The sequence below is a fragment of the Alligator sinensis genome, unplaced genomic scaffold (genome assembly GCF_000455745.1).
Source record: "Alligator sinensis unplaced genomic scaffold, ASM45574v1 scaffold337_1, whole genome shotgun sequence".
NCBI lineage: Eukaryota > Metazoa > Chordata > Crocodylia > Alligatoridae > Alligator > Alligator sinensis.
In genome coordinates this window covers 3,028,942-3,053,336 of record NW_005841927.1, presented here as the reverse complement: position 1 = coordinate 3,053,336, position 24,395 = coordinate 3,028,942, and the positions used below count along the sequence as shown (strand labels likewise).

The 24,395-nt window shown below is 58.0% G+C and overlaps 2 protein-coding genes across 3 annotated transcripts; both read right to left on the bottom strand.

Annotated features, from left to right (window-relative positions):
- Nucleotides 1–23: 23 nt before the first annotated feature.
- Nucleotides 24–6,832, bottom strand: TMEM54 (transmembrane protein 54). 2 transcript variants are annotated; one of them, XM_006019317.3, is made up of 6 exons: nt 6,562–6,832; nt 5,270–5,463; nt 3,599–3,658; nt 2,648–2,836; nt 2,155–2,286; nt 24–1,707 (listed from the first exon to the last, which is right to left on the bottom strand). In XM_006019317.3, the coding sequence occupies exons 1-6, from the start codon at nt 6,572–6,574 to the stop codon at nt 1,615–1,617; spliced, it is 681 nt and encodes a 226-aa protein (XP_006019379.1). In that variant the 5' UTR covers nt 6,575–6,832; the 3' UTR covers nt 24–1,614. The 2 variants fall into 2 exon arrangements, with proteins under 2 accessions (XP_006019379.1, XP_025054390.1); XM_025198605.1 differs by having other exon boundaries at nt 6,678–6,832.
- Nucleotides 6,833–10,190: 3,358 nt separating this feature from the next.
- Nucleotides 10,191–24,392, bottom strand: RNF19B (ring finger protein 19B; the record flags this gene model as incomplete). The annotated part of the gene is made up of 9 exons (XM_006019398.1): nt 10,191–10,939; nt 11,862–11,993; nt 12,702–12,909; nt 13,207–13,347; nt 13,902–14,016; nt 14,467–14,629; nt 15,042–15,186; nt 17,173–17,378; nt 24,349–24,392. Coding segments are annotated over 9 exons (1,617 nt in total), but the record flags the coding sequence as incomplete, so codon positions are not given.
- Nucleotides 24,393–24,395: the final 3 nt, after the last annotated feature.

Genomic DNA, 24,395 nt, shown 5'->3' with positions numbered 1-24,395 from the left:
GGGGCGGGGGTGGGGCTGGGGGGGGGGGGGGGGGGGTAGTCTCCTGACTGGAGCTGCAGGGTGCTCTGCTCTGCTCTGCTGTGGGAGGGGGTGCAGCTCAGCCCCGTTGTCTCTGCAGGTGGGGGCAGGAGGGGAAGAGATGTCAGACCTCTGCCTTGTATCCAGTGGGGGTGGGGAGCCAGGTCGGCTGAGCACCTGCCGCAGCAGTAACCCCTGCTGTAGCCAGGACCCGCCGTCCTTTCCCCCGTGCTCTGCCTGGTCCTCCAGCAGGAGTGAGGCCAGGCTACTCCCACCCTCTCCATTGCCACAGTCCTAGTCAGGGGGCTTCAGCAGTATTGGCCCTGGTGCCTGCCCTCAAGGGGAGAGCCCGGTTGCTCTGCCGGTGCCTCCTGGGTGCAGCTAGGGAGGCCCCGGCTGGGAGCAGCATGCAGCCAGGTAGGGTCCAAGTGCACGCAGAGACAGCCTCCCCGGCTCTCCCCAGCTGCAGCTGGGCCCCGGGCAGGCTTCTCCATAACTTGGCTCCCTGCAGCCCTGGGGCAGTGGGCAGAGCAAGCCCAGCCCAACCCTGAGCCAGCTGGAGGGCCAGGGCTTCTCTCGCCACCACCCAGCTGGGGAACAAGACCTTGCTCAGTGCCTCTGGGGAAAATAGGAGCCCGACCCCCTCCGGCAAAGCCAAAAAGGGGGCCTGAGATAAAGGAAAGGTCACTCCATCCTATGCAGGGCTCGGGGCTGGGGGGGAGGAAAAGGATGCCGGGGACCGTGGGATCTGGGAGAACAGGCTGTCCCTCCCAGCTCCCTACCAAAGCAGACCCCCTGCCTCAGCCAGAGGTGCCTGAGCTTCTGGCCACTCCACCACCCCTGAGGGGAGAGGGGAGAGCCACCACTGATAGGGGCCTGGGCAGGAGAAGCTCTGGGGGGAGAAGGGACCAAGGTGATCCCCAGTCCTTGGCAGCCAGTCCCTGGCTCCCACCTCCTGCATCTGGGCAAGAGCCTAGAGCACGGGCAGATGCCAGCTCCCACTCAACCCCACTGTCCTGGGGTGCCTGCCGGCCCCTCCCCACCCCGTGCACTTTGCCACACGCACCAAGACAGAGGCCCCGCACAGGCACACGCCAGCCCCTCCGCCCCCGCCCTCAGTTCTCTCCCCAGGACCAGCCTGGGGGGAGCCCGGGGCAGCCCAGCACGAGACGCGGCAGGCGCTGGTCCCACTCCGTAGGGCCGGGGGTGCACGCGGTGGGGGGGGCTGCTTTTGTTCTTTTAATAACTTCAGAATAAAGTTTTGTCTCAGTGCAGCTGGGCGCAGGGGGCTCCATCGGCGCCGACGTCTGCCCAGGCACGGGTCTGCGGGTCACTCAGTGAGCCCGGGTGCCAGGGGAATGGGCTCCCTGCAGCAGCCCAGTGTAGAGAGAAGGAGCTCGCTGCCTGCTCAGCACAGCCACGCTGCTCACGGGATGCAGGAGGAGCCCTTCCCTTCATAGCAGCTCTGGGTCCATGCCACAGCCCCCCTGCTGCTGGGCGGGCAGAGTCTGGGAGCCCTTGGGGTGAGGGCAGCATGGCACAGTCAGTGGGGGGGCATGGCCAGGATGCTGAGGTGCCGAGGGCTGGCTGCGCCGCTCAGAGCCATACCGCCTCCACTCGGTCCTGTCTCAGCAGGTCCCAGCACTCGCCAGCTTCCAGGTTCTCCGCCGGGACAGCCTGCAGCGAGACCTGGGAACAATGAAGGGCAGCTCTTGTGAGAGAGGGGTGGCCAGGGTGCGGGGAGCTCCTTGGAGCAGGGTGCAAGGGGCACGTCTGGGTGGGGCAAGGCAGCGCCAGGCTGCGATGTGGCACTTGCAGCTCCTAATTGGGAAGGAGTGTGGCTGCTTCCAGCAGCGTTGGGCCCAAGCCAACCCACATGGCTGGGGGCACCTGCTTGACAACCTCAGGCCACACCAAGCAGCCGTATGATCAGGAGCGAGCCAAGCTCCCTCTCTGCTCCTCAAAGCGCTACGAGGGACAGGGTCGCTTTCTGGAGGGGCGAGGGGCTCTTGGCCAGCCCCAGAGCAGCAGGACCAGGTCCTGAGTGGTGTCACAGTGCTGGGGGCCCTGCGTGGGCAGTGCTGAGGCCTCTCCATGGCAGGGGGATGGGGGGGCACCACAGGGCCAGAGAGTCACCTTTTTCTTACGGGTCCCGCAGCAGAGTCTCAGGTGCAGGAGCCGCAGGGTGAGCAGGAAGCACCGGGTGCTGAAGATGATCTCCACGAAGTCCAGGATCAGGGAGATGGTCCAGAGGGACAGCGTGGAGCTCTGCAAGGAGACGCAGGGGGGGTGTAAGCTGGGTCCTGGCCCTGGGAGTCATTCCACTGCCCTCCCAGCCTCAGGATCTGGCCTGCAGGGAAGCACAGGCTGGCACTGTTGGGTGCACAGGTCCTTTCTCCCACTCGGCCCCCTAGCCCAGTCCACCCTCACCTCTGTCTGTATGGCAGAGGGGGTCTGGCCGGAGCTTGCCACACAGTTGAACACACCAGCAGCTACAGCCCTTCGGTGCCTCAGGGTGGGAGATGCAGGACAAGCAAGGGGCGAGGGGGGCACTGCTACCAGCAACAAGGGGACACTCCAGAAGCCGAGGACAGGAGCTCCCGGTCCAGCTGCCCCCCCAGGTGCTTACGTAGACACGGGTGGGGTCAAAGGGGCATTCGCTGGAGATCTGGATCAGCTCCACGTCCGCGAAGGTGCAGGTGGCCAGCAGCGCACGCCCGTGGTTGGCAAAGGTGAGGATAATGGAGACCGCCAGGCCCAGCGAGCAGAAGAGCGAGAGGAGGGTGCTGCTCACGCTGAGGGAGAAGAGGGCCCACTTCTGCAGGGAGAGAGCAGGGGTGTCACCGCACAGCCAGGATGCCTCCATACGCACGCACGGGAATGCATCTGTGTGTCTGCACACACGTGTACACACACACACACACACACACACACACACACACAGGAATGCATCTGTGCATGTGCACACCTACCGGACTACATCCACACATGCACGCACACATCCACACGCAGGGATGTGTGTACACACACACACACACAGAGGAATGCCTCCACATGTGCATGCGCGCGCGCGTACACACACACACACACACACACAAGGATATGTACACCCCCCACGCACATACAGACAGAGGGACACCTCCACATGCATGCACACACATATATACATGCACAAGTCTACACGTTCACACTTACAACATGACCACACACACACAGACATGGGCACACCCACCCCCCTGCCGCCCTCTTTCAGTCCCCCAGGCCCGGGCGCTGCTTGCCCGAGTCCGGCGCAGGTGCAGGGGTTGTTGAGGCTGCATGGAGCCATGAACACGTGAGTGCCTCGCCCGCGACTAAGAGGCGCAGCCGGCACTGGGGCACGGCAGGGCAAGTCCAGGCCAGGCGAGCGCCCAGCGTGCTCAGCCCTGCGCAAGTGCAAACAGCAGGGCAGAGCGAGGAGACGCACAGCCCGCTGGCATGAGTGGGGAGCCCATCCCCTGCGGCAGGGAGAGAAACCTGAGCCCTTCCCCAGGCACGACAGGACGCCTTGCTGGGCTGGGGGTGCCATTAGCCTCATCCTTACCAGGGCAGTTTGCATGAGGTACCTGGAGAGCATGATGGCGGCGATGCCACAGGAGATGGTCTGCAAAGGGAGCACAGAGACAGGGGAGGAGACGCTGGCACACCCCACACACAAATACCCCCTGCCCCGGAGCCAGGGGCTCCTGCCTGCCTGCTGGACTTGCCATGGGTTTACTTCTGGGAGGTTGCCTCTAATATGGGCATGGCTGGTTCTGCCCAGGAGAGACGCAGGATCATGACCAGCCGCTCTGGGAGTCAGTGCTTCCCCCTGCCCCGCGGATACAGCCGCTTCTAGAGAAGCCTGCCTGCAGCAAAGTGGCTGTGTAGGCATTCATCCCTGGAAGAAGCCGCCTGCCAGGCCCAGCGGTGGTCACCTCAGTGCTGGCGTTCACCCGCCCAAGGAGTCCGGCTCTGGCCCTGATGCAGTGCCCTTAATGCATGCTGGCAAGCCCCCAAGTGGGGCCGATCAATCGTTAGGAGCTAGGAAGGCTACGGGCAGCTCAGCCAGGACATCGTGGGTCCCACGAGAGCATGCCAGGATCACCGCGGCTCTAAAGCTGTTGTCTAAGGATAGGACGTGGGCCTGCATTTCTTTTCCTCAAGCATTTGATGCCGGCAGCACCTCAGGATGAAGTCCTAATGGCCTGAACGGGCCCCGTCCCCCTCCTATGGACCTTGCTCTTGCAGAGGCAGCACCAGGCTCTGCCAAGCTGACGGTAGCCTGCACAGAGCTGGCCCCGGCTCCATGGATGCTGCCCCACGTACTTGCGCATCCCCCCGCGGCTTTCGTATCCGAGCACCTCACGATCCGCTTGTGCCCCGTGTGCTAGGACGTGCGAGACTGAACCCACAGAGCCGTGCTGGGGGCCTGACACCCACTGGGGCCACCTAGATCCCTACAAGGACCTGGCCTGCAGCTGGACAAAGCCCTGCTCGGGCACCAAGGGCCCCCAGGCTGCCTCTGGCACTTCCTACCTTCACCCTGTCCCACCCTCCCCTTTGCTGGATGGACCCGTCACAGGCACTGGTCCTCACCAGGCTGTATATGGATTTGGGCGGGCGGGCTCCGCTGCGCTCGGCCCTGTACATTCATGCTGTGGGAGTCCCTCCCTGTCCCTGTGGATCTGTAACCCAAGCGGCCTCCCCAGACGAGACTGGGGACCGCAATGCTCCTGCTCAGGCCCACGCTGGACCTGGGCGTTTGCAGGGCTGAGGCTGCAGCCCTCGCTGTCCCAGGCACAGCACCCATAAAAGCCCCAAGGCGGGGGTGCAATAAAGAGGTCCGGCATTACGGAGAACCCTGCCGTGGGATCTGGCCTCACCCAGCCACTGCTCAGACCCACGGTTCCTGGCAACCTCATTCACACGGAAACTGCTCAGGCCCACGCTGGACCTGGGCGTTTGCAGGGCTGAGGCTGCAGCCCTCGCTGTCCCAGGCACAGCACCCATAAAAGCCCCAAGGCGGGGGTGCAATAAAGAGGTCCGGCATTACGGAGAACCCTGCCGTGGGATCTGGCCTCACCCAGCCACTGCTCAGACCCACGGTTCCTGGCAACCTCATTCACACGGAAAAAAGCTCCCACCCCCCCCACCCCCCCCCCCACCCCCCCCAGCCCCCCCCCAGCCCCCCCCCGCTCCCTGTCCCTGCGCCCCGCCAGCCGTGAGGACGCACCAGGAGCGCGGAGCTCACGGCGACGACGTTGGAGACGGCATACTGCAGGGAGATGGTGTCCTGGGGGTTGGCCACGTAGCGCAGCACGGTCCCATGGACCAGGGCACTCACGATGAAGTTGAGGTGGCCGATGACAATGAGGATGAGCCCCGTCTTCATTAGCAGCTTCTGATGCCCGCCAGGGTCAAGGTTGTCTGTGTGAGAGAGGGGGTCAAGCCTTGGGAGTGACCCCGGCAGCAGCGCGCAGACCCGGGACACGTACGCACACGGAGCTGTGCCTCGAAGTCCTGCCGGCCAGGGCCAAGGCAGCTCATGGAAAGCACCTAAGAGGTGATAAGGCCAGGGCTGGGCAGCCGCCCTGACGTCTGGGGGTCAGGGAAGGTGCGTGAGCTCTGGCCAACCCTATCCAGCCCCCTGGCTACCCACCTGTGCTGCTCCCTACCATAAAGCAGAGCCTGAAGCCCTGCCTCCCTCCCCGCTACCCCCCGAGCCGCGTTGGCAGGAGCAGGCCAGGCGCTCCCCTGGCCCCGTGACCCCCGGCTGGGCAGAGGCACCGGTTGGTTTTGGAGAGCTCCCAGCAGGTGGGCGCGGGGCTCTGGCTGGGCCACAAGGAAATGCCATCACTCCCTATAAAACCCGATTGCTTTAAAGATTAACCCGTCACCAAACGTCCAGTCCCGAGATATCCTTCCCCACCCCAGCACACCTGGCTGGCAGGCGAGGCCTGTGCTGCACGGGGAGCTCGGGGACCCCACTCCCCCGAGGGCTTCAAGACAGGTTTCTCCTGCAGAAGCCTCAGAGCTACGGGGTGGGACCGAGATTTGTGCCGCCTGCTCACCTAGACCAGCCCGGGGCCCAGTGCAGACAGCTGTGCCGTAGGCGAGGGGGCCCCTGCTTTCTGGGGCTCCTTCACCCAGCACCTCTCATCCCACCACCCGGGGCCCCAAGCTTGCAGCGTGCAATGGCCGGTGCTTTCGTTTCCCTTCCCAGCTCTGTGCTACTCTGAGCAAACGGCGCATCCCGCGCCTCGGCTTCAAGGCGATGCCGTGCGCCATGGCTCATAGGGAGAGGCATTCAGCTAGCTGCGCCCCCAAGGTCCTTGGGCAGCACCGGAGAAGCAAGGAGGGCAATGCTGTGGCCTGTGGGTCTGCTTCCTGCCCCCGCAGCCTGGTGGGTGACGCCTGCAGGGCCAGCACCACGGGGAGACTGGGACCCAGGCCTCTTGTTCCCTGCTACCCCGTCCAAGGTGCCTCTTTCCCCAGCAGACACTGGTTTGACAAGACCCCACTCACTGAGCCGACACATCTTCGCAGCGGGGATCAGGCCATGGCTGCTCCGGCGTCCATCCCTTGGCGCCCAGCGGCAGGCTGGGGGAGCCTTGCAGGCAGGCCGCGCTCCCAGTCCCTACCTGCGCGCTCCGCCATGCAGGTGCTGCAGGGCCGCAGCTGCCAGGAGCCTCCGACCCGCCAACCTGCAGCAGGATCTCGATCTGCTCTTCCTGTCCAACCAGCTCCCTGGGCTGGGAACAAAAGGCTAAACTCCACCTTCCCTACCCCAGGAAGGGTGATTCAGAGCTCAGACCCCACCCACCGCTGCTCCCAGCTCCTGCCTGTAGTTGTCTAGGTATGTGGGCCTCTCCCCACCACCCTGCAGGACCAGCCCTCTGGCACCTGGCAGGGACCCTGGCTTCCCACCCACGCCTCTGCTCCACGTTTCTTGGCCCGCAACCAAGGGGCAGGCTGCAGCGTCACGGGACTGTGGCGCAACAGGGCTCGGCTCCGGCCTGGACGGAGTTCACGTGGGCACTGTGGGGCTGCTGCGCAAACCGGCCCTCACCGCGGGCACTTCTCCAGCCCTCGCCCAGCTTGGAGGGCAGCTTTGTACTGTCCTCCTTGTCCCTGCCAACTGCTCCACGCTCTCCACCAGCCCCAATGAGCCTGTGCATGCTCCTCTACAGCCCACGGCATCCGTGCACCAGGCCCTTGCTCAGGGGAGTGAAGCGGCAGCTCTCCTTATACTGCTCAGGCACCAAAAATGCCATCCCGACACACTCCTCTCCCCCGGAGCATGCGCTGGAAGGCAACTGCAGCCCAGCTCCAGCCACATGCTTCAAAACTGACTGAGAGGAGGATCTCTCCCTGCTTTTTTGGAAGAGCCCTTCCCTGGGTCCCAGAGCAGCGCCCTCCGGCCATGCCGCTACACAGCTCGCAGATCCACCTGAACAGCAGCCAGGCCCGGCAGAGCAGCCGGCCACGGAGATAACAGCAGTGATGCCTGTCCCCCACATGTGACCCCCAATCTCGAACCCAGTGCAGAGCAAGCCTCCCTGGGAGGAAAGCCGGGAGCCAGGTGGCCTGGTGGCTCTTAGGCCAGCAGCTGCAGCATGGCATAGCCCAGGGCAGAAGGAACCGTGGCACGGGGAGACCCGAGCAGCTGGTTTGAATGGAGGATTCATCCTAGCAGAAGAGGGTGCACGAGGGGAGGACAGAGCTCGCTCCAGGGAGGTTGGAAGAGCAAGGAGAAGACCTCCGAGGGCCAGAGGAGAGAAACCGCTTGGGAAAAGAGCGGCGCGGCTGGGGAGAGCAGAGCACAGCCTGTGGCCTCGAGCCTGCGACACACGGTGCAGCGGAGCGGGTGAGTGGTAAGCGTGGTTTGCAAAGCTGAGGGCTTTGCACTGGGAGCCCCTGCTTGTCCCATCCCTTGGGGACAAGCACAAGCCGCCAGGCCACCGCTGTCACTCAGGAGCTCTCCCCTTCCTGCCAGCCAAGGCTCCCTTGACCTCTGGAGCAGCGCTCCCGAGTCCTCCGCACCCTCCCCACATGTGGGGCGAGAGCTCCAGCCCCGAGCTGCGCAGAAAGGCCCCAAACCGGAGCCCTCCAACAGCATAGCCCGAGGCCTGGGGCAGGCAGTCACCAAATGCCCATGGGCTCCAAGGGGACCACACTTTCCCCTCTGGGGCCTGCCTGCCTCCAGCACAGCCTACTGCAAACATGGAGCTCACAAGACAGCCAAAGGCTTCCTAAGCCAACCCCACCCAAAGCAGAGGTGCAAGGACTTCGCACAGAGCTCTGGCACGAGGCAAGCGGCACAATTTGGCTGAAGAACAAGCCTCCCACAGCTCCAGCCGAGCTCCATGCCCAACATGATTTGCTCGGCCACCTCCTGCCCCAGTGCACCTGATGCTCAGTGCCTGGCGTACGCGTCCCCCCAGCTGGGGCACTGTCCCCGCTTGGCTGGCATCGCGCTTTGCTCCCTCCCTTATGACTGGTGCCCGGCTCACCTGGCAAAGGTGTCTGCTAGTGAGCTAAGCACGTGGGAGAGGGGTTAGGATCAGGGACAGCTCCCTGCTGTAAGCCAGCTTTGCCTTGCCAAGAAGGGACAGGAGAGGGAATGATGTGGTTTGGGACATGTGGGATCTGCAGGTTTTGCACAGACACCCTCCGTTACTGTCTGTGCCTGGCCCCACGTGGGCGTAGCTCCCTCCGAGTCAAAGCCCAGCACCCAACCTGGGACCACCTGCCACTGAACAAGGCCTAAGGGCATAAATGCCTTTAATGCCAGCAAGCATCCCTGGCCCTCTTAGGTCAGGCCTCGTCTCCTCCAGGCTGCTGCTGCGTGGCCCCTTCTCTTAGCTTCACCACATCCCAAATCCCCGCTGCTTCCTAGCTCTGCAGGGAAGGTCTCACACAGCTTCCCTTGCAGTTCCTCCTGCCACCTACCGGTGCTGCAGCCGAGGAGCGTGGTTGCAGAGCCACGGGCTCTGATCGGGCTTCGAGATGCTCTCTGCAGCCCCCGTGGGGGAAGACGACACGCCGAGGGTCCGTGTTCCAGCAACAGGCACAGCTGAGGGCATGGAAAGCAAGAGGCTGTAGCCCAGCACGGTACCTGAACATCATACGCATCTATATGTAGTTGGGAGGGCTTAGTCCCCCATCTCCAGCTCTGTGGGGTGGGCTGTTGTGCTGTGGGGAGTTCCCCCAACATGCTCCCCCATTCTCTCTGCAAATGCAGATTGTGCTGCTGCTTCTTGGGTGGGGAAAGAGGCAAAGGAACGGGGAGAACAGGTCCGTTTCTGCCTGGAGTCTGCAGCGTCAGTGCCCACACACTGCAGCCCCTCCACGCAGCCCCATGCCAGGGGAGAACACTTACCCGACTGAGGCAGGAGTCCATACCCATCTGTCCAAGTAATCCAGCCTAGTCCATGCAGTGGCAGGCCTGTCTCACCCCCTCTGCTCGCAGCAGCCAAGCTCAGAGCACTCGCCTAGTCCCACTCCATCCCTCCTCTCATTAAGGCCACAGGGCTTTACAGCATGATCAGCTGTAGCTGCATGGCTGGGTGGGAAGCAGAAGAGAAAGATGATGGTAGTTTATACAGGGACTGAGTCTAACACCATGCTACTGCCATGGAGCAGATGGCACTAGCACGGGGGGCTGTGCCTGCTCCTGCCTGCCTGGATGCTGGGATCATCATTGCTGCTGCATCATGGCCGTCCTGCATCTCATCGGGGTGTCCCCGCTCTACAGAAGGCATTTGCTGCCTCTTAGCCACTCCAGGAGCAAAGTGGGAGCCAGCTCCCTTGACGTGCATCAAGCAGACCGCGTGCCATCTGGAGTCTTGCCTCGAACCGGCATTACCTCTAGTCAGGCCTGTAGAGGGCAGCCGATAGTTCCCTCCACCCCAGCTCCTAACACTGGATCAGCAACATAGCTGGAGAACAAAGCCTGCTCGCCACACCCCGCATCTGAACCAGGCCCCTCTGTACCAATCCCACCCTTCTTCCACCCCCTCCATATGGACCCCGCTGGCCACAGCAGCCTTCTCAGAAGCTGGAGAGGGAAGAAGGAACCAAGGCAGGGAGGGAGTTGCAGCCCACAAGGCCTTCAGTTCTTACATCTCGGAGAAGGAAGAGCTGGATGCGAGTCCAATGACAATGGAAGTCTTTATTAAAACAGTCCTTCAGTATGTTTGCAGACACACAGGACACACACATACATATGTACACTCGCACAGAGCACCAACAAGCGTTGGGGTCAATAAATTAAAACAGAGGGGGCAGGGGGGGCTTTGTCACGTAAGAAATGGCATCTCCCCAGGGCCGGGCTGGGGGAGCGACAGAGATTCGGAAACAGAAGCCAAGGAGGACGCAATCCCAGCCCCCGCCCCCAAACGCAGCGACAGCAAGTGTGCTCTTCAGGAAGAGGCAGCTTCATACTCTGGCTTCAATGCACTCCATGTGAGAGAGCACATCATCCGGCCTGCAGCCCTCGGCTTGGGCACAGTGGCTCATGTGGGCACTTGGGCTCTCAGCACCTCTGGCTTTCGGGGTCCGGGGGCAGGCAGCAGTCTGAGAGTGGGGGGACTCGCATTCGTCCGAGGTAATGTCTGGCACGTCGTCTGACTGGCTGTCGGAGCTCTCCAGGTCGCTCCGTATGCTCTCGGGCTGCGCCAGGGTGATGTCCCAGGTTTTGCTGGCAACGCAGTCCTTCCGCTCACAGTTTTGGTGTTTGCAGGTCTGCTCCTGTTCCTCCTCACCTTCCTCGTCCTCCTCGTCCTCCTCTGCCATCTGGGTGTGGACATGGAGAGAGTCCTCCGTGCTGCTACCGCTCACAAGCTGGTAGTGGCTGGGTTTGGCCTCAATGTCCACCTGGATCTCCATGTTGTTGCATTCTCTGCAGGAGCAAGCACCTCCTCAGTTACTGGTTTTACAGCAGGGAGCCTGTGGATCTTAGCACTTGCCAATGCAGTGAGCTTAACTGCAGGGAGGCAGGGACCAGGGGCACCATTCACTGCACTGCGCTACGTGACAGACTAGCAATGCCTGCAATGGTTTAATCCCTTTTAATGGCAGCCATGACATGACCTCCCACCCCGTTATGGGAAGCCAGCATACAGAGGCAGGCAAGCTAACTGCATCGCCAGTTAGGAACAGGCCTCATCCTCTGGTGTGCGTGCACAGTTTGTGTCTAACTGTCCTGTGTCCTCATTCAATGCAAAACTGAGCCAGGGAAGCATAAGAGGAGATATGGCCAAGGCACGAGCAATGCTAAGTGCGGACGTGATACTCCAGACACAGGAGGAGCGTTTAGCTAGGGCAGACCACGACCGACTGTTCTGGCAGGTTTCTGTCTAATGGAAGCAGAGTCTGTAATCCTAGAAGCAGAGAGTCTGCAAAATCTATTCCTAGGCAGACAATGGGTTTGCACGTGTCAGCGTCCCATTGTTTCCGATTACTGACTTTTAATCACACCCGGCACAGGAACGAATGACAGAGGCTCCAGGGGAAGCTGCGTGGTGACAAGCACCATAGAGATGATGCCCACGGCAGCAAAAGGCACCAACGGCCCCAGCAGCTGCTTGTTTAAGAAACCAGAGCCTCTGCTGTTTGCCACAGGCTCAAGTAAAAGCAAGAGCTGCTCTAAGGAGGTGTCAAACAGAGGTGCCAAACTACAGCAGTAGCTGGAAAGGAAAGTACAGGGATCCTTCTACTTGCACTGAGGTAGGACTAGCTAGTAAGAGTCTTCACCCACCCTCCAGCACCAGCCTGCAGGGACACTGTCAGCCCACCCTCCTGCCCCATCGTGGCTGACGTACCTGTCCTGGGGGTTGTACGAGCTGATGATGGAGCCTGCCATCGCCCGAGTGCTGGCGTTGTCACTGATTGCCCCGAGACTGACCGAGTCCTTTGGGAAAATCTCCTTCTGGACATCCGCCTGCACCTCCAGCCTGGGGAAGAGACAGGGAAACACCCAGTCAGCAAAGCCTCTGGGAACCCCCGAAGATCCAGCCTTGTCCCTATAGTCTCAAGACAAGGACTAGTGAGCAGGAACAGGCAGCCCCCCACGCTAATGCAACTCAACAGCAAGTTTAAACCAGATGAAGCTTTGAGGTCAACCTCCTTCCTGGCCCTATTGACCCAAATCCCTTCCCAAGTCTGTTTCCTGTGACACAGGTCAGGTTGTGTTTATGCCTGCGACGCATGCAGTTCCTGGGAAGAGCAGATTTCCAGGTCCAGCAGAGTCACAATCACCTTCTGGCTCTAATTTCAATGCCTGCCTCCAATTACACAACCGGCTGACTCAGAGACAAGTTCGGAGGAAGACTGCGGTGTAACCTTGTGACTCGGGAGGCAGCAGCTCCGCATTCTCTTGGTGCCACTGGGGAACCAGAGGAGGTTGGAGTATAGGGCCGGGTCACCGAGACAGCTGGAAGAGCTTTACATAGTGACTAACGCATCTCCCATGGGCTCCCATCTCCACTCTTGTCCACCAACCACAAACCTCGTCCTCCCGCCCATCAACAGATGTGGGGGAACAGAGGCTGCTGCACATGGGAACGAACAAAGCAAGCCAGGCAGCCCACACAACCGCTGGGAGCAGCACAAGCCTCACAGTCACCCACCCCTTCTGCCCCCAGCTGAGCCACTTGGGTTACCTGCTGTACTTCCCCTTCCCTCCGGAGAGGACTCCACCGCTCAGGGTGCCACCTGAGAGGGCAGCGAAGCTGGCTGTCTCGCTGTAGTTGCCCTGCATGACGCTGAGCCCATCCGTGGGGCTCCCGCTGGTGCTCAGCACGCTGGTCAGCCCCTCGATGCTGCTCTCGCCAATGCTGGGGTTCTTCAGGGCCCGCCAAGCGTCCGCCACTGAGACAAGGACAGGACAGAGTTTACAGGAAAGTGCTTTCAGGAGCCCCGCTCTCCTTTCAGATTATACCAGCAGGACTAGGCTAGGATTCCCCTGGTAAAGGCCTTGCCTAACTGACTACAAGTGCCAGGAGAATGGAAGTGTGCCACTATGCAACCAAGCTAAGCAAAAGTCTGAGGATACTGAGAATGGCTTGTAATCCCCAGCCCCCACAGCCCAGCATTGTGGTCACCCTCCCACATGGGCCCCATCTCTTCTGGCTGCATGGATTCAGAGAGCAAAAGATTCCTCTTTACCTGTAATTGGCCCATCATCTTCATCAAACTCTATTTTCACGCCCTTCCCGTTGGCTGTGCTGACCCCGCAGCCACCGCCGCGGCAGAGAGAAATGGGCACGACACCGTAGACGTAGGCCAACATGATGGGGACACCAATACCTGGAACAGAACAGGCTCTGAGTCAAGGAGGGCCAACGGGCTGCAGCGAGACGCGGTTGTGCTAGGCTGAGGCAGACACAGCCTTTCTGCTCTGGGTTGGTAGAGCCCCTAGCACAGCGGGGTTCCCCCCACAAGCTTTTCAGCACTGCTGTCATACAAAGTAAGGCTGCCAACCCCACAGCCCAGCCCAGCCCAGCCCGTTGTATTATACCCCCCTAAGAAACCAGGTGTGAACTAACACAGTAATACAGCAGGGCCAAAGGCCTCCAATGCAAGTTATAGTGTCAGCATCCCAGGACTACAGTGAGTCTGCAGAAAGAAGGGCAGCCTCAACAGAAACAATGCACAGAGGCTCACCGTGACCAGTCTATGCTAGGCCCTGCAGCCTCTGTAGGCAGCATGTTAGATGAGTGGGAAGAAGCCAACTGGGCACGTGATGGATGTCTGAGCTGCACTTGGGCCACCTCTGTCAGACCCCAACCTAAGAGACCTTGATGGAGGAAATACAACGGAGCACTGGCCAGCCAAAAGGACAGTGGGCTCGGTCTACTTACCAACGCTGACAGCAGCAATGACTGGGGAGGCAATGACAGACAGGGTGACGCCGCCAGTGATAGCCAAGTTTCTCTTGTGCTTGGAGGTCTTCTTGCCCTCATACCTGCTGTGGATCTGAGAGAAGAGGGAGTGGGTGAGGATACAGCTCTCCAGGCAGCGAGCAACCGTCGGTCCACCCTTATGCTATTGGTACAAATCCAGGTCAGGCCGGTGGCTTCCGTGAAGTTGGATACAATTTCAGGGTCCAGTTACTACAAGAGTTCATGTCATAAGAGCCAACTGGGCCAAGAACATCGGTCCCTCCGCTCCCCTGGGACGTGCTAGATTCATAGTGGAGCCCTGCTGGGACTGCAGTAGGAAGCCTTACAATGTCAGTGCTCACAAGGCACCTCTTCTGTGGACCAAGAACCGCAGTGTCCAAGGCTGTCAAGCCACCGCCATCTGCATAAGCCCACTGCAGATCACTAGCCCAGCTGTACAGACAAGTCCCCCTCTTAACAAGCCTGAACTCCGTGGCAGACAGCTAGGCTCCCACAGACAATGCCTCCAGCTCTTCACACTTACCTTCCTTCCAACATAGACTGGGATCCCAATGACCATGGCAGGAATGGCAATGCCAGCAATGAGGGAAATGCCTACTGGGGCACCAATCAACGTGCCCAACTGCCAGAGAATCTTCTTCTTACGGCTCCATGGCTTCTTGCCCCAGAAGGTGCAGCCGGAAGGGCTGTAATGGAAGCAAGCATTACTTTTAAGCCCTCAGCTGGAGAGAAGACAACTTTTAAGATCATTCAGCATCCAAAACCAGACAATCCCCATGGGAATGAGCAGATACAGTATGACAAGCTTCCTTCTCTCCCCAGATCCGTTGGCCCTTCAAACTGGCTGATCTCCCTTCATGCCCAAGGCAACAGTCATCCCATGAAGAGCTTTCGTCATGCTCTTCCAGAGCTGAGGCATGGCGAGACAACCCGGTGCTACTACTGGGAAGGCACCAAGATCTTTCCCTGGAATAAGTGGGAATGGGCTCCTGATAACGAGTATTTGGGAGGGAAGGTCAGAGATTGCCATTTGAACATGAAAACATAATCAGTGCGAGACACGCGCTAGTGCCCAGAGGGTCACACACCCCACCTCACCTGAGGTAATGCAAATCGGAGATCTCCTTCATGCACAGCCAGCAAAACTCGCAACCACACACGGCACAGGTCATGTGATTGCAGCTCCCATCATTCATCTTGATGATGTAAGCGCTGCACCGTGGACATGGCTTGATGTCATCAGCTGAAGGGAATAAGGAAGGAGGAAGGGGAACAAGTCAAATCCAGTGCATTATAGTCACCCCCCGGGGAATTAAGAGGGGGAGCTTGAGGCTGGGTCAGACTGGGAGGACGTGACACAGGCCACCCCCTCCAAACAAAGGTGGAACAGAGGTGGGCACAGCAGGCTGGTTATGGCTGCAGCTGCCAGAGCAGCAGGATCGAGGTGGGGAGCCAGCCCTCTCCATGCTGGCACTCAGAAGTACAGTTTGATGCTGTTTTCCTGGCAACCAGGGACCAGGTTAAAGCTTATTCTAGGTCAGGCAGGAGATCGAGTCTGGAACACATTTGTTTAGTCAGGTAAGAGGGTTCATGCCTGCCCCAGGCAAGCTGACCCAACAACGTTGGCAACTGCCATCTTTAAACCACTCCATTAACATGATCCAAGGGCCAAGAAGGCAGAGATTGCTCTCCGCGGAGGGGAGACCACCAGAGCAATTCTGACCCAGATTTCTGAAGGGCAGCCCCCTCTTCATGGGCATCAGCTGTGCTTACAATCAATTCTGACCCAGATTTCTGAAGGGCAGCCCTCTCTTCGTGGGCATCAGCTGTGCTTACAACGGCAGATAAAGATTTCGGTGTCTAGGAAGCTCTGTATCTAATCTGTGCGGGTCTCGGAGCTCCACTTTACAGCACAGCAAGGAGATGAGATAAAGTCCACCCCCCATCTACAGTACAGTAAGTGTACCTGATCTAAGCATACCTTCATGTAGGCAGAGTTTTCCTGCCTTTCTTTAAAGACTTCCCAGTCCAGGTCTACAGCTAAGAGACCAACTTGTGCCTTATGCTATGGTCCCTGTAGTTTAGCTCAGCGAGGGGGAAACGGGGGCACCTTTCATAGATTTCATAGACATTAGGGCTGGAAGGGACCTTGCAAGATCATCAGGTCCAGTCCCCTGCCCAAAGGGCAGGCAGTCAGCAAGGGTCAAATGATCCCAGCAGGATAGGCATCCAAGTGTTTCTTAAAGGAATCCTTTGTTTCTCTTGATAGTGAAACTCTCTCAAAGCTCCCCCCGGTAGCTTTGAGTCAACTCGATTTACTTGCTGGTTTCATGTTGTATCTCGTCACGGGCCAGGGTACTGTTTACGGTGCCCATTGACAAGCCTCTGGGGAGTTATGGGGAGTGTTAGCCTGGAGTAGCAGCTCAGCTGCCTTTAACATCACTAACAGCCTAATTCAGCCAGCTATGGTGAGAGCAGAACAGTGATTATTATTAGTATCATGCTAAGAGAAGTAACACATTTCAGTTGTGCTAGGGTGTGGGAAGAATCTATTTATTGGTCTTTCTTGATCGTTCTCAGAATCATGAATACACTTTTAACCTCTGTAGCTCTGTAGATATTTTGGACTGAAGACAGCTGCTCTTCACCAGGCAACACAGAGTTTGTGGTTTGGCATCTCTCCCTAACAGAGGCTGGTACTGCTAACATAGAGCAGAGCAGAGAGCTAAGCTTGCTATGCTGGGTGAAACGATGGTGCTACTTCTGCCTGCAGCAGAGACCAACTAGCGCTCAAGTTGAGACTGCCAAATTTCCCTTTGGTGGCTGTTTAAGATTTAGATCAGTAAGAAACGAGAACATCTGTAAGATCAAAGCACCCACTAACACTGCTGCTTACTGCGTCTGCAGGATCAAGGGAACAGTCGTGCAAAGAGAGAACCCAACTGCATGCTGTCACCTGAGCGGGGGCTGGAGGGGGGAATTCCAACAGCTTTCAACGAGCCCGTCTGGCCAGAAGTTTATCACATTATGAGCGAGGAAAGGAAGCTGCACTCAGCATTGCAGCTGATCCCATCCATCATGGCTGGAAAACCTCAGCTATGCCCAACAGCCTGCCAGGTGCTAATACCCTGCTCCGATCTCAGGAAGTGCTGCTCAAAGGCTGGGTCCTTCCCAGCATCAAAAAGTATAACGGTCCTAATGGGGAGTGAGAAGCTTGGCTAATCTGTACCTGGTCCGGACTCCTGTCCGTAACTGAGGCCTGAGGTGTGCTTCGTCCGTACCCGCAGCGTCTGGGCCCTCTGCTGACGGGCCATATCGCAGGTTTGGTTGGGGTGCCATATCTGCTTGCAGTGATAGCAGAACTCTGTCCGGCAGCCTTCCCTCTCGCAGGTCAGTTTGGGGCAGCTGGCACAGCCGTAGGCAATAACTGCGTACCTGAGACAGACAGACAGACACCAGGTGAGCTAAGCCAGGAAGTGGTCTTGGGAATACAGGACTTGAAACACAAGAACGTATCAACGATCTCTCCGCTGGGCGGCGCCGAGGGAGAGGCACAGGGGCCCACTTCAGAAACTGCATCTCAGCAGTGAGCGGTGACCCCCGGCTATTTCCACCCCACACACTCACAATCCAAGCTGTGCAGGGCAGCCCTGTTGTTTGCTCGACACACCGCACGCACCACACGTGCAGAGCTGAAGCACACTTGGCTCAGACACAAAACATCTTCCAAGCCAAGGAGGATGCAGATTTGTGACACACTTAGTCACAGCATGTCAACACAGCACCCATCGTTATCTAATTAGCTAGATATCTTGCCTCTGATGCTGACTGACACCAAAGCCCCACTACGATCTTCCTGACCCACTGAACCATCTCACCAGAGGTTTGCCTATAGCTTCCCTGCACAGGGCAAAATCTCCTTGAGCTCCGCTGCTGAGTTTTATGCCCCGAGGCTCTAGGTCAGTTCTTCCTATGAATTTTATCCAGCCACATGCAAACTGAAAGGCTCGGCTTTCAGAGCAGTTTCTTCACAGTCACACTTATAAAGCTCACTTCGGGGCCCGCAGAAGTGAGCTCCACGGGTTACGCTGGAAGATGGGTTTGTTTCATTGACTCGAGACTGATCGTGCTCTGGGAGATCAGGACACTCAGCTGGCCTCCCCTCATCGTGTCTCTCTTCCAAACCGAGTTTTAATGTTTCTAATTGCTTTCCAGGCTGAAGCCTTTGCTCTCCACAAAAATTTTGCTTCTCCACTTCTGCAGATCTTCCCTGGTATTTCTAGAGGAGTGTATTTGCTTGTCCTCTCAATACTGCTCGTGTTCTCTCGCCCGATGCAGCATATGGAACAGATTTCCCCCTATGCATCCGCTGTGCCAGAATCTATTGCTGCAGCGCGTACAGCCAATTCAAACCCTTGGACACGACAAGCTCAGCTTGCTCCCGATGAACGTTATCTTCCATGCATCTAGATTTAAGCTGTTCAGCCGCTATTGGTGTTGACCAATTACTTAGGACAGTCGAGCCCAGAGGGGACTGTGATCCGATCCAGAAGGACCCGTTACACTAAATTGTTTCGGTCAGTTTTGCCGCCTGGCAGGCCAAGTGGCATTTGTAAAGAGGTACAAGAGGAGTTCAGATCTGCAATCCTTTCAAGAAACAAGCCCAGCAGCTGGGCTCCAGAGTAAGGGTTTGGGGGTCTTTTATTTGATTTTTTTTTTTTTAAATGAAGAAGAGCTCTCTGCTTCGCGTCTCCTGGGTCAGGAGGGAGTACAGTGAAAGACCTTTCCCTAGGTCAGTTTTAGGTGGACCGGTTACAGAAAGAACTGGGAAAGGAAGAAAGGGCAGAGAGGGCAGTCACTGGCATTTGAGCTGGCAACATGGAGATGGATTATCACTGCCACCAGAAGGATTGACTGGAGGGGGTCCAGAGGCTGCTGCAAGGAAGTGAAGTGGCAGTTATGACCTGGCTGCCTGAGATAAGGAACTGCCTGAGAAACAGCGGGGCTCCGTCCAGCCTGATATAACACGATGTCGGGGCGAAATCCCGTAATGATTTGCTGCAGTTTGTTATGGGCCGGAGGAAGAGTACCCCCACTGAGGGTTTATTTTTAGAGCCTTGGGTAACTCAAATTGCATCGGAGCTTCTCAGAGGCAGCAGCAGCGTGAGAACCGCTGAATGTGTCATACCACAATGATTCATATCCCGTGGGAGTTTGAGTAACTTCGTTCTGCCTGGGTGCAACCTAATTGCCAAAGAGAAACAAAGCTCCCCTGCCGAGGGGCAGGGCCAAGATGCACGGCAGCAAGGTCTGCCTGTGCATCAGTGGCTCCGTGTGTCTAAAACTCACAGTCGATGCCACGAGACACAGCCGCTCTCGGAAAAGCAGTCAACTCCAGCCCCATCCGAGAGCTGGATGTCGGTCAGAGAGACCTTCACAGACGCTCCCACCCCCTGCCAGTCTATCAAACTCCTTCACAGGGAGAACCACAGGAGCCAGGACACCTGTCAGGACCCCTGACCTAGGATCAGGACTGTCCCTCTGTGCCACATTTCCTCTACCCAGGATTGGGGCTAGCCTCCTGCCAGCATCCCCCACCCCAGCCAGGATTGGGACCAACTCCTGCTGACATCCCCCTGGATTGGGACCATCCCTCTGTCAAAGTCCCCCCCACACATCAGGACCCCCAACCCAGGATCAGGATTGCCCCCCATGCCCCATTCCCCCTACCCAGGATTGGGGCTAGCCCCCTGCCAGCATCCCCCACTCCAGCCAGGATCGGGACCAACCCCTGCTGACATCCCCCTACCAAAGTTCCTCCCCAGTCAGGACCCAGGATTGAGACTGTCCCCATGTGCCCCATTTCTGCCCCCCTACCCAGGATTGGGGCCATCCCCTGGGAACACCCCTTACCCAGGATTAGGACCCAAGGGCAGTGCCCTCTCCCACACCACATCTGACCAGCTGTTAGAAGACGTGTTGCCATTTTGGACCCAGACAATTGCCCTAACAGGTGGGCACGGAGAGCTCAGCGTAGTCCGCTAAGATGCCTTCCGCCGTCTTGAGCCGACCCTATCCCTTAGAGTTCGCAGGCTTTTCTGGCTATTTCAGTTGCTCTCAAAGAGAACGGCAGATCTCAAGAACTTAATTTATCCCCACCGTTAAAATGGCAATTCACAGCTAAGAGCTCACTGGCGTGGAGCGAACAACGTGCTTTTTGGCTGTCCGCAAAGCCTCTGGCTCCGAACTTAATCCAGCTCAGGAGAGGCTGCTCAAGCGTTCTGCCCAGAACAAAAGCTGCCTCTGGCTATACCCAGCATCGGAGGGTCTAGACCGTTAATAGCATCTGCATCCTTCTTTGCTTGGCCCGTCCCACATCCCGATAGCTTAGCAATTAGTCACTTCCTGCTACAACCCCAGCTGTTAATATGCAGGAGAATTTGAACGTCTCTACAACCGAGCGGTGGCTGCCAGTCTCTTCCCTGGTCCCGCAGAGGGCCGTGGACTCACAGTGCTGCTCCTAACCTACACGCCCACAGCCACCGAGCATCGTCTGCCTACTGCTGCCACCACTACACCTCCTCCTCCATCGGCTCCGAGGCAGTCAGAGCCGTGCACTGCCTTGCCACAGTTGCCTTCAGTCTGGCTTGTTTAGCTCAGCCTACACAATTCAGTTTAATGCTCTATTATCCTACCCCCCCAAGCCTGCAGGAGAGGGGTAATGTGACAAACACCAGACAGCAGCACCAGCTGATTGCAATGGGAAAAAAAAAAGGCAATATTTGCATGAAGCTCCGCTGCTGCACCAACAGCCAGGAATTGCCATGGAAACACTCCGACATTACATCTCTCCTTCACCTTCCCAGGCAGCATAGCCAGGCTCCCTCCTTTGTGAAGGTGCTGGAAGCAGCCAGGACATGGCATGCCACGTGGCTTGTGTTTTGGAAGATATCTCTCCGGGAGCATCTTGTGACACGACTCTGGGGCCACGCCAAGACTCAGAAGTTGCGGGGCTGGGAGGTGGTAAGGAGAAGGGCAACGTGCAAGCATGCACGTCAGTCCCTGGCATTCATCTCAGCCACCACTCCAGCAGGGGATAGCCAAGCATTGGGTGTAACTGGGGCCCTGGACTAGGACAGCTAGGCAGGCCTGCTGGGAAAAGCAAATCCAGGGCAAATAACTCCCTTTCCTGCCTCAGGGCTGGTGCGGACAGCCCCTGAATGAGTGCCACTGACCCTCCAGGCAGCAGGGATGCCCTGCCTACCAGCAGGTTCACACACTAACCTCCCGCAGCTTGTGGGTTTGTAAGAAGACGGACTCTCAGCAAGCTGCTTTTCTACATGCTGCTGGCTCACCCGGCTAGGAGCACAGCCAGATGGATGATCCTCAGCACACCAGCTGCCCACAAGCTTTACCAGGTATGGGCCAAGCTGCAGGGTGGCTGCTGGTGTCCCGGGGAGACCTTCTCTGAGGTTGGGCAGTCTCAGCTGGCTCCATATTTACGTGTGACCCCAAGTGCAGGTAGACACTGCATCAGTAAAATAAAAGGAAACCCAGTAAGTAGTCACCAGATTTTCCTCAGCTGATTATGGAGGCAGAGAGCAAGAAGTTTCCTTGCTGAATTCCTATGACCTAATCTACCTCCCTGATCTATGTACCAGTGCCCAGGGAAAGCAGTAAAATCCAGGATCCTGACTGCATCGTGGCTAACTCAGCCTTGGACCCTAGGGAGCAGGCTTTCATAAGAAATGAGCAGCATTCAAACGAGAGCTTTGAAGTGCTTCAAGTGCCCTGGTGACAGGTAACAATTGAGCTTCAGCCCAGTCAGTCCGTCACAGAGTTGTGATCAGAAACGCCTGGCTATAAGTCCTTTTCTCCGAAGAACAGAACAGCCACCTTCCCCTAATATAGCGGCGGTCACCCTTTTTTGGCAGGCATGTCACCAACTAGCCCCACACCCTTCCCAATTTCCTGATCTGCTTTCTGCCTCCTGCCCTCTGCTCCCAGCCTGATCTCCTGCTCTGCTGTCTGCTCCCTGTTCTACCTGCCACTATGCTGCCAGTCCCCCTGCCCGGTTGGACTCTGCAGCATGCTCACATAGTGGCCCTGAATGGCTCCCTTGGTAGAAGCACAAGCACTTTGGTGACGTCAACCCGAGTAAAAGAGAACAGAAAATGAAAGCAACAAGCTAATATAGGATTCGGGAGAAGTGCGACGTTAGGCAGCTCAAGATAATGAAGCAACAAGATAATGAGTCAACGTTATTCCCCACCATCGTCTCAGTTGAGCAAAGATTTTCCGCACCAAGGAAGTGAACATTTACACAGCATCCTTGGAAGTATCAAAATAGCACAACTTCCATATCCTACCAGGAACCATGGCCCCAGACAAAACTAGGGAAACCCCAGGCTTCCTGCTGTGTCAGAAAGCTTTGACTCGTTTCTCCTATACTGAAGCCTTTACAAATTCAGAAAAGTCCCAACATTAAGGAGTCTCCCAAACGCTGGCACTCCACATTTAACTTTGCTCCTATGCCCCAAGAGCTTCTTTCCCTTGGTTGCGCCATTTGTTTTGGGGAGGGAGCACTGAGAGATTGCCGGCCACACACAATTCTTAGACTGAGCTATTTAATAGGATTTGCTGCTTTTCCCAGCAGGCCTGCCTAGCTGTGACAGAGCCCTGTACACAAACTAAGATCTTTTAAGCTGGCTTTATGCGAGTAGGAAGCATTGGGATATCAGCAAGACACGGTCAAGCAGACTGAGTTGGGGAAAGGACGCTGCTTTGAAGACACCGAATCCACTTACTCCCAGATCTTACAGTATCTTCTGAAGATTTGTTGAGACTCAATCCATCTCCATCACTTTGGTCAGGCATGTATCAGACCCAATTTACAGACACAGAAATGAAAACTGAATGACTTCAAGGCAGTCGCTGGCAGAGCCAGAAACGTATGAAGTGACAAGGTCGCATCTCCGTCAGTAGAGATGTTAACAACTGAACGGGCTGGTAAAAACAGAAACGGTCCTTGGCTGTATAGAGCTTTTCACAGGCGAGGAAGCAGCCCTCTCTGTTTGGCAGGCAGAAACAGGAGAATGACTTGCCCCAGATCAGGTTATGACGACAAATCACACATCCTGACCGTACCCAAATATTTACAAAGCGTGACTCAGTGAGGCTGGCTCACGCTGCAGTGAATGGCACCCATCGACGCTGTGGTCTTCTCACTTGGCTGGTCTTCAAGGTGCCCTTTCAGTTTGAGAAAGAAGCCTATGCGCCACACGCCCCTTCCCTCCCAGGAAAAAGTCCCTGAGGAAGAGGAGGATATAAAATCTCACCTGGCCAAAGGCCTTTACTGGCAGGATTATTAGAAAAGCTATTGCTGGGGGGGAAGAAAAGGGGGGTAGAGTTGTTTTTCCAGTTCTGCTTCTGTTCTCTCTGTATGAGTTGCAATTATATCTGAATCAGCAGCCACAGCAAACTCCGAACAGATCTGACACACACCCCAGGCCTGTCCAGACGGGCAGCAGCTCTGCCAGCCACCCCCTTCTCCCCCCTTGAAAGGCCAGTTTAACCCTGCTGCCCGCAGCCAGGGAAGCACCTTGCCCTCCAGTCCGAGGAGCCACGCTCCCACGGGGAGAGGCAGCTCTGCCCTTCTCTATGAAAGCTCAGGAAGGGGATCCCCTGCTCCTCCCTCCCACTCTGGGGCCAAGCCTCCCTCACGCAGACCCCCTGTCCCCCCAGACACTTCGGTCAGGACCTGCTCCAGCCCTCACCCCTGCTGCTCCTCGGGAAGGGGGTCCCAATCCCAGGGGGCGGGGGAATGGGCCTGATCCTGGGTCTTGGTGGGGCGGTGGATCTTGCAGGGAGTGGTCCCAAACCAAGGGGTTGTGGGAAGTGGGGTCGGCCCCTATCTGGGGGGGAACCAGGTGGCAGCACAACCTTGGGTAGGGGGATCAATGGCGTGGGGGTGGCTCCTATCCTGGGGGGGGAACAGTCCTGAGCCTGGCTGGGAGGGGCCCGGCCTACATTCACACCTGGCTTGTCAAGAGCCTGGTCCCAACCCTGGGTGGGAGGTGGCCCTGATCCTGGGTAACGGGGCAGTCCCAATCATGGGAAGGAGGCCCTGATTTTGGGGGGCAGGGACGAGGGACACTGCCAGGGGGATGGCCCCAACCCAGGAGCTTGTGAGCGGGGGAACTGGCCCCTATGCAGGGGGGACAGGGCGACAGCCCAACCCTGGGCAGGGGTTGGCCCCAATCCGGGTAGGGGGGGCAGAAATGGGGCACACGGGGACAGTCGCAATCCTGGGAAGGGGGTCCTGACCGGGGAGGACACTTTGGCAGGGGTGGCCCCGACCCCGGGTGGGAGGCCGGGGCCCGGGGCGGCGCTGGGGCGCACTCACCCGCAGTCGGGCGCGGGGCACCAGCGGCAGGCGGGGGGGGCGGGCAG

Excerpts from the sequence above, each read along its gene's own strand:
- TMEM54 (XM_025198605.1), bottom strand. Across the intron at positions 3,659-5,269 it reads CCGTGAGCTCCGCGCTCCTG|ACCATCTCCTGTGGCATCGC; the intron begins GTGCGTCCTCAC and ends CTCCCTTTGCAG. Across the intron at positions 2,837-3,598 it reads ACCTCATGCAAACTGCCCTG|AAGTGGGCCCTCTTCTCCCT; the intron begins GTAAGGATGAGG and ends CTCTCCCTGCAG.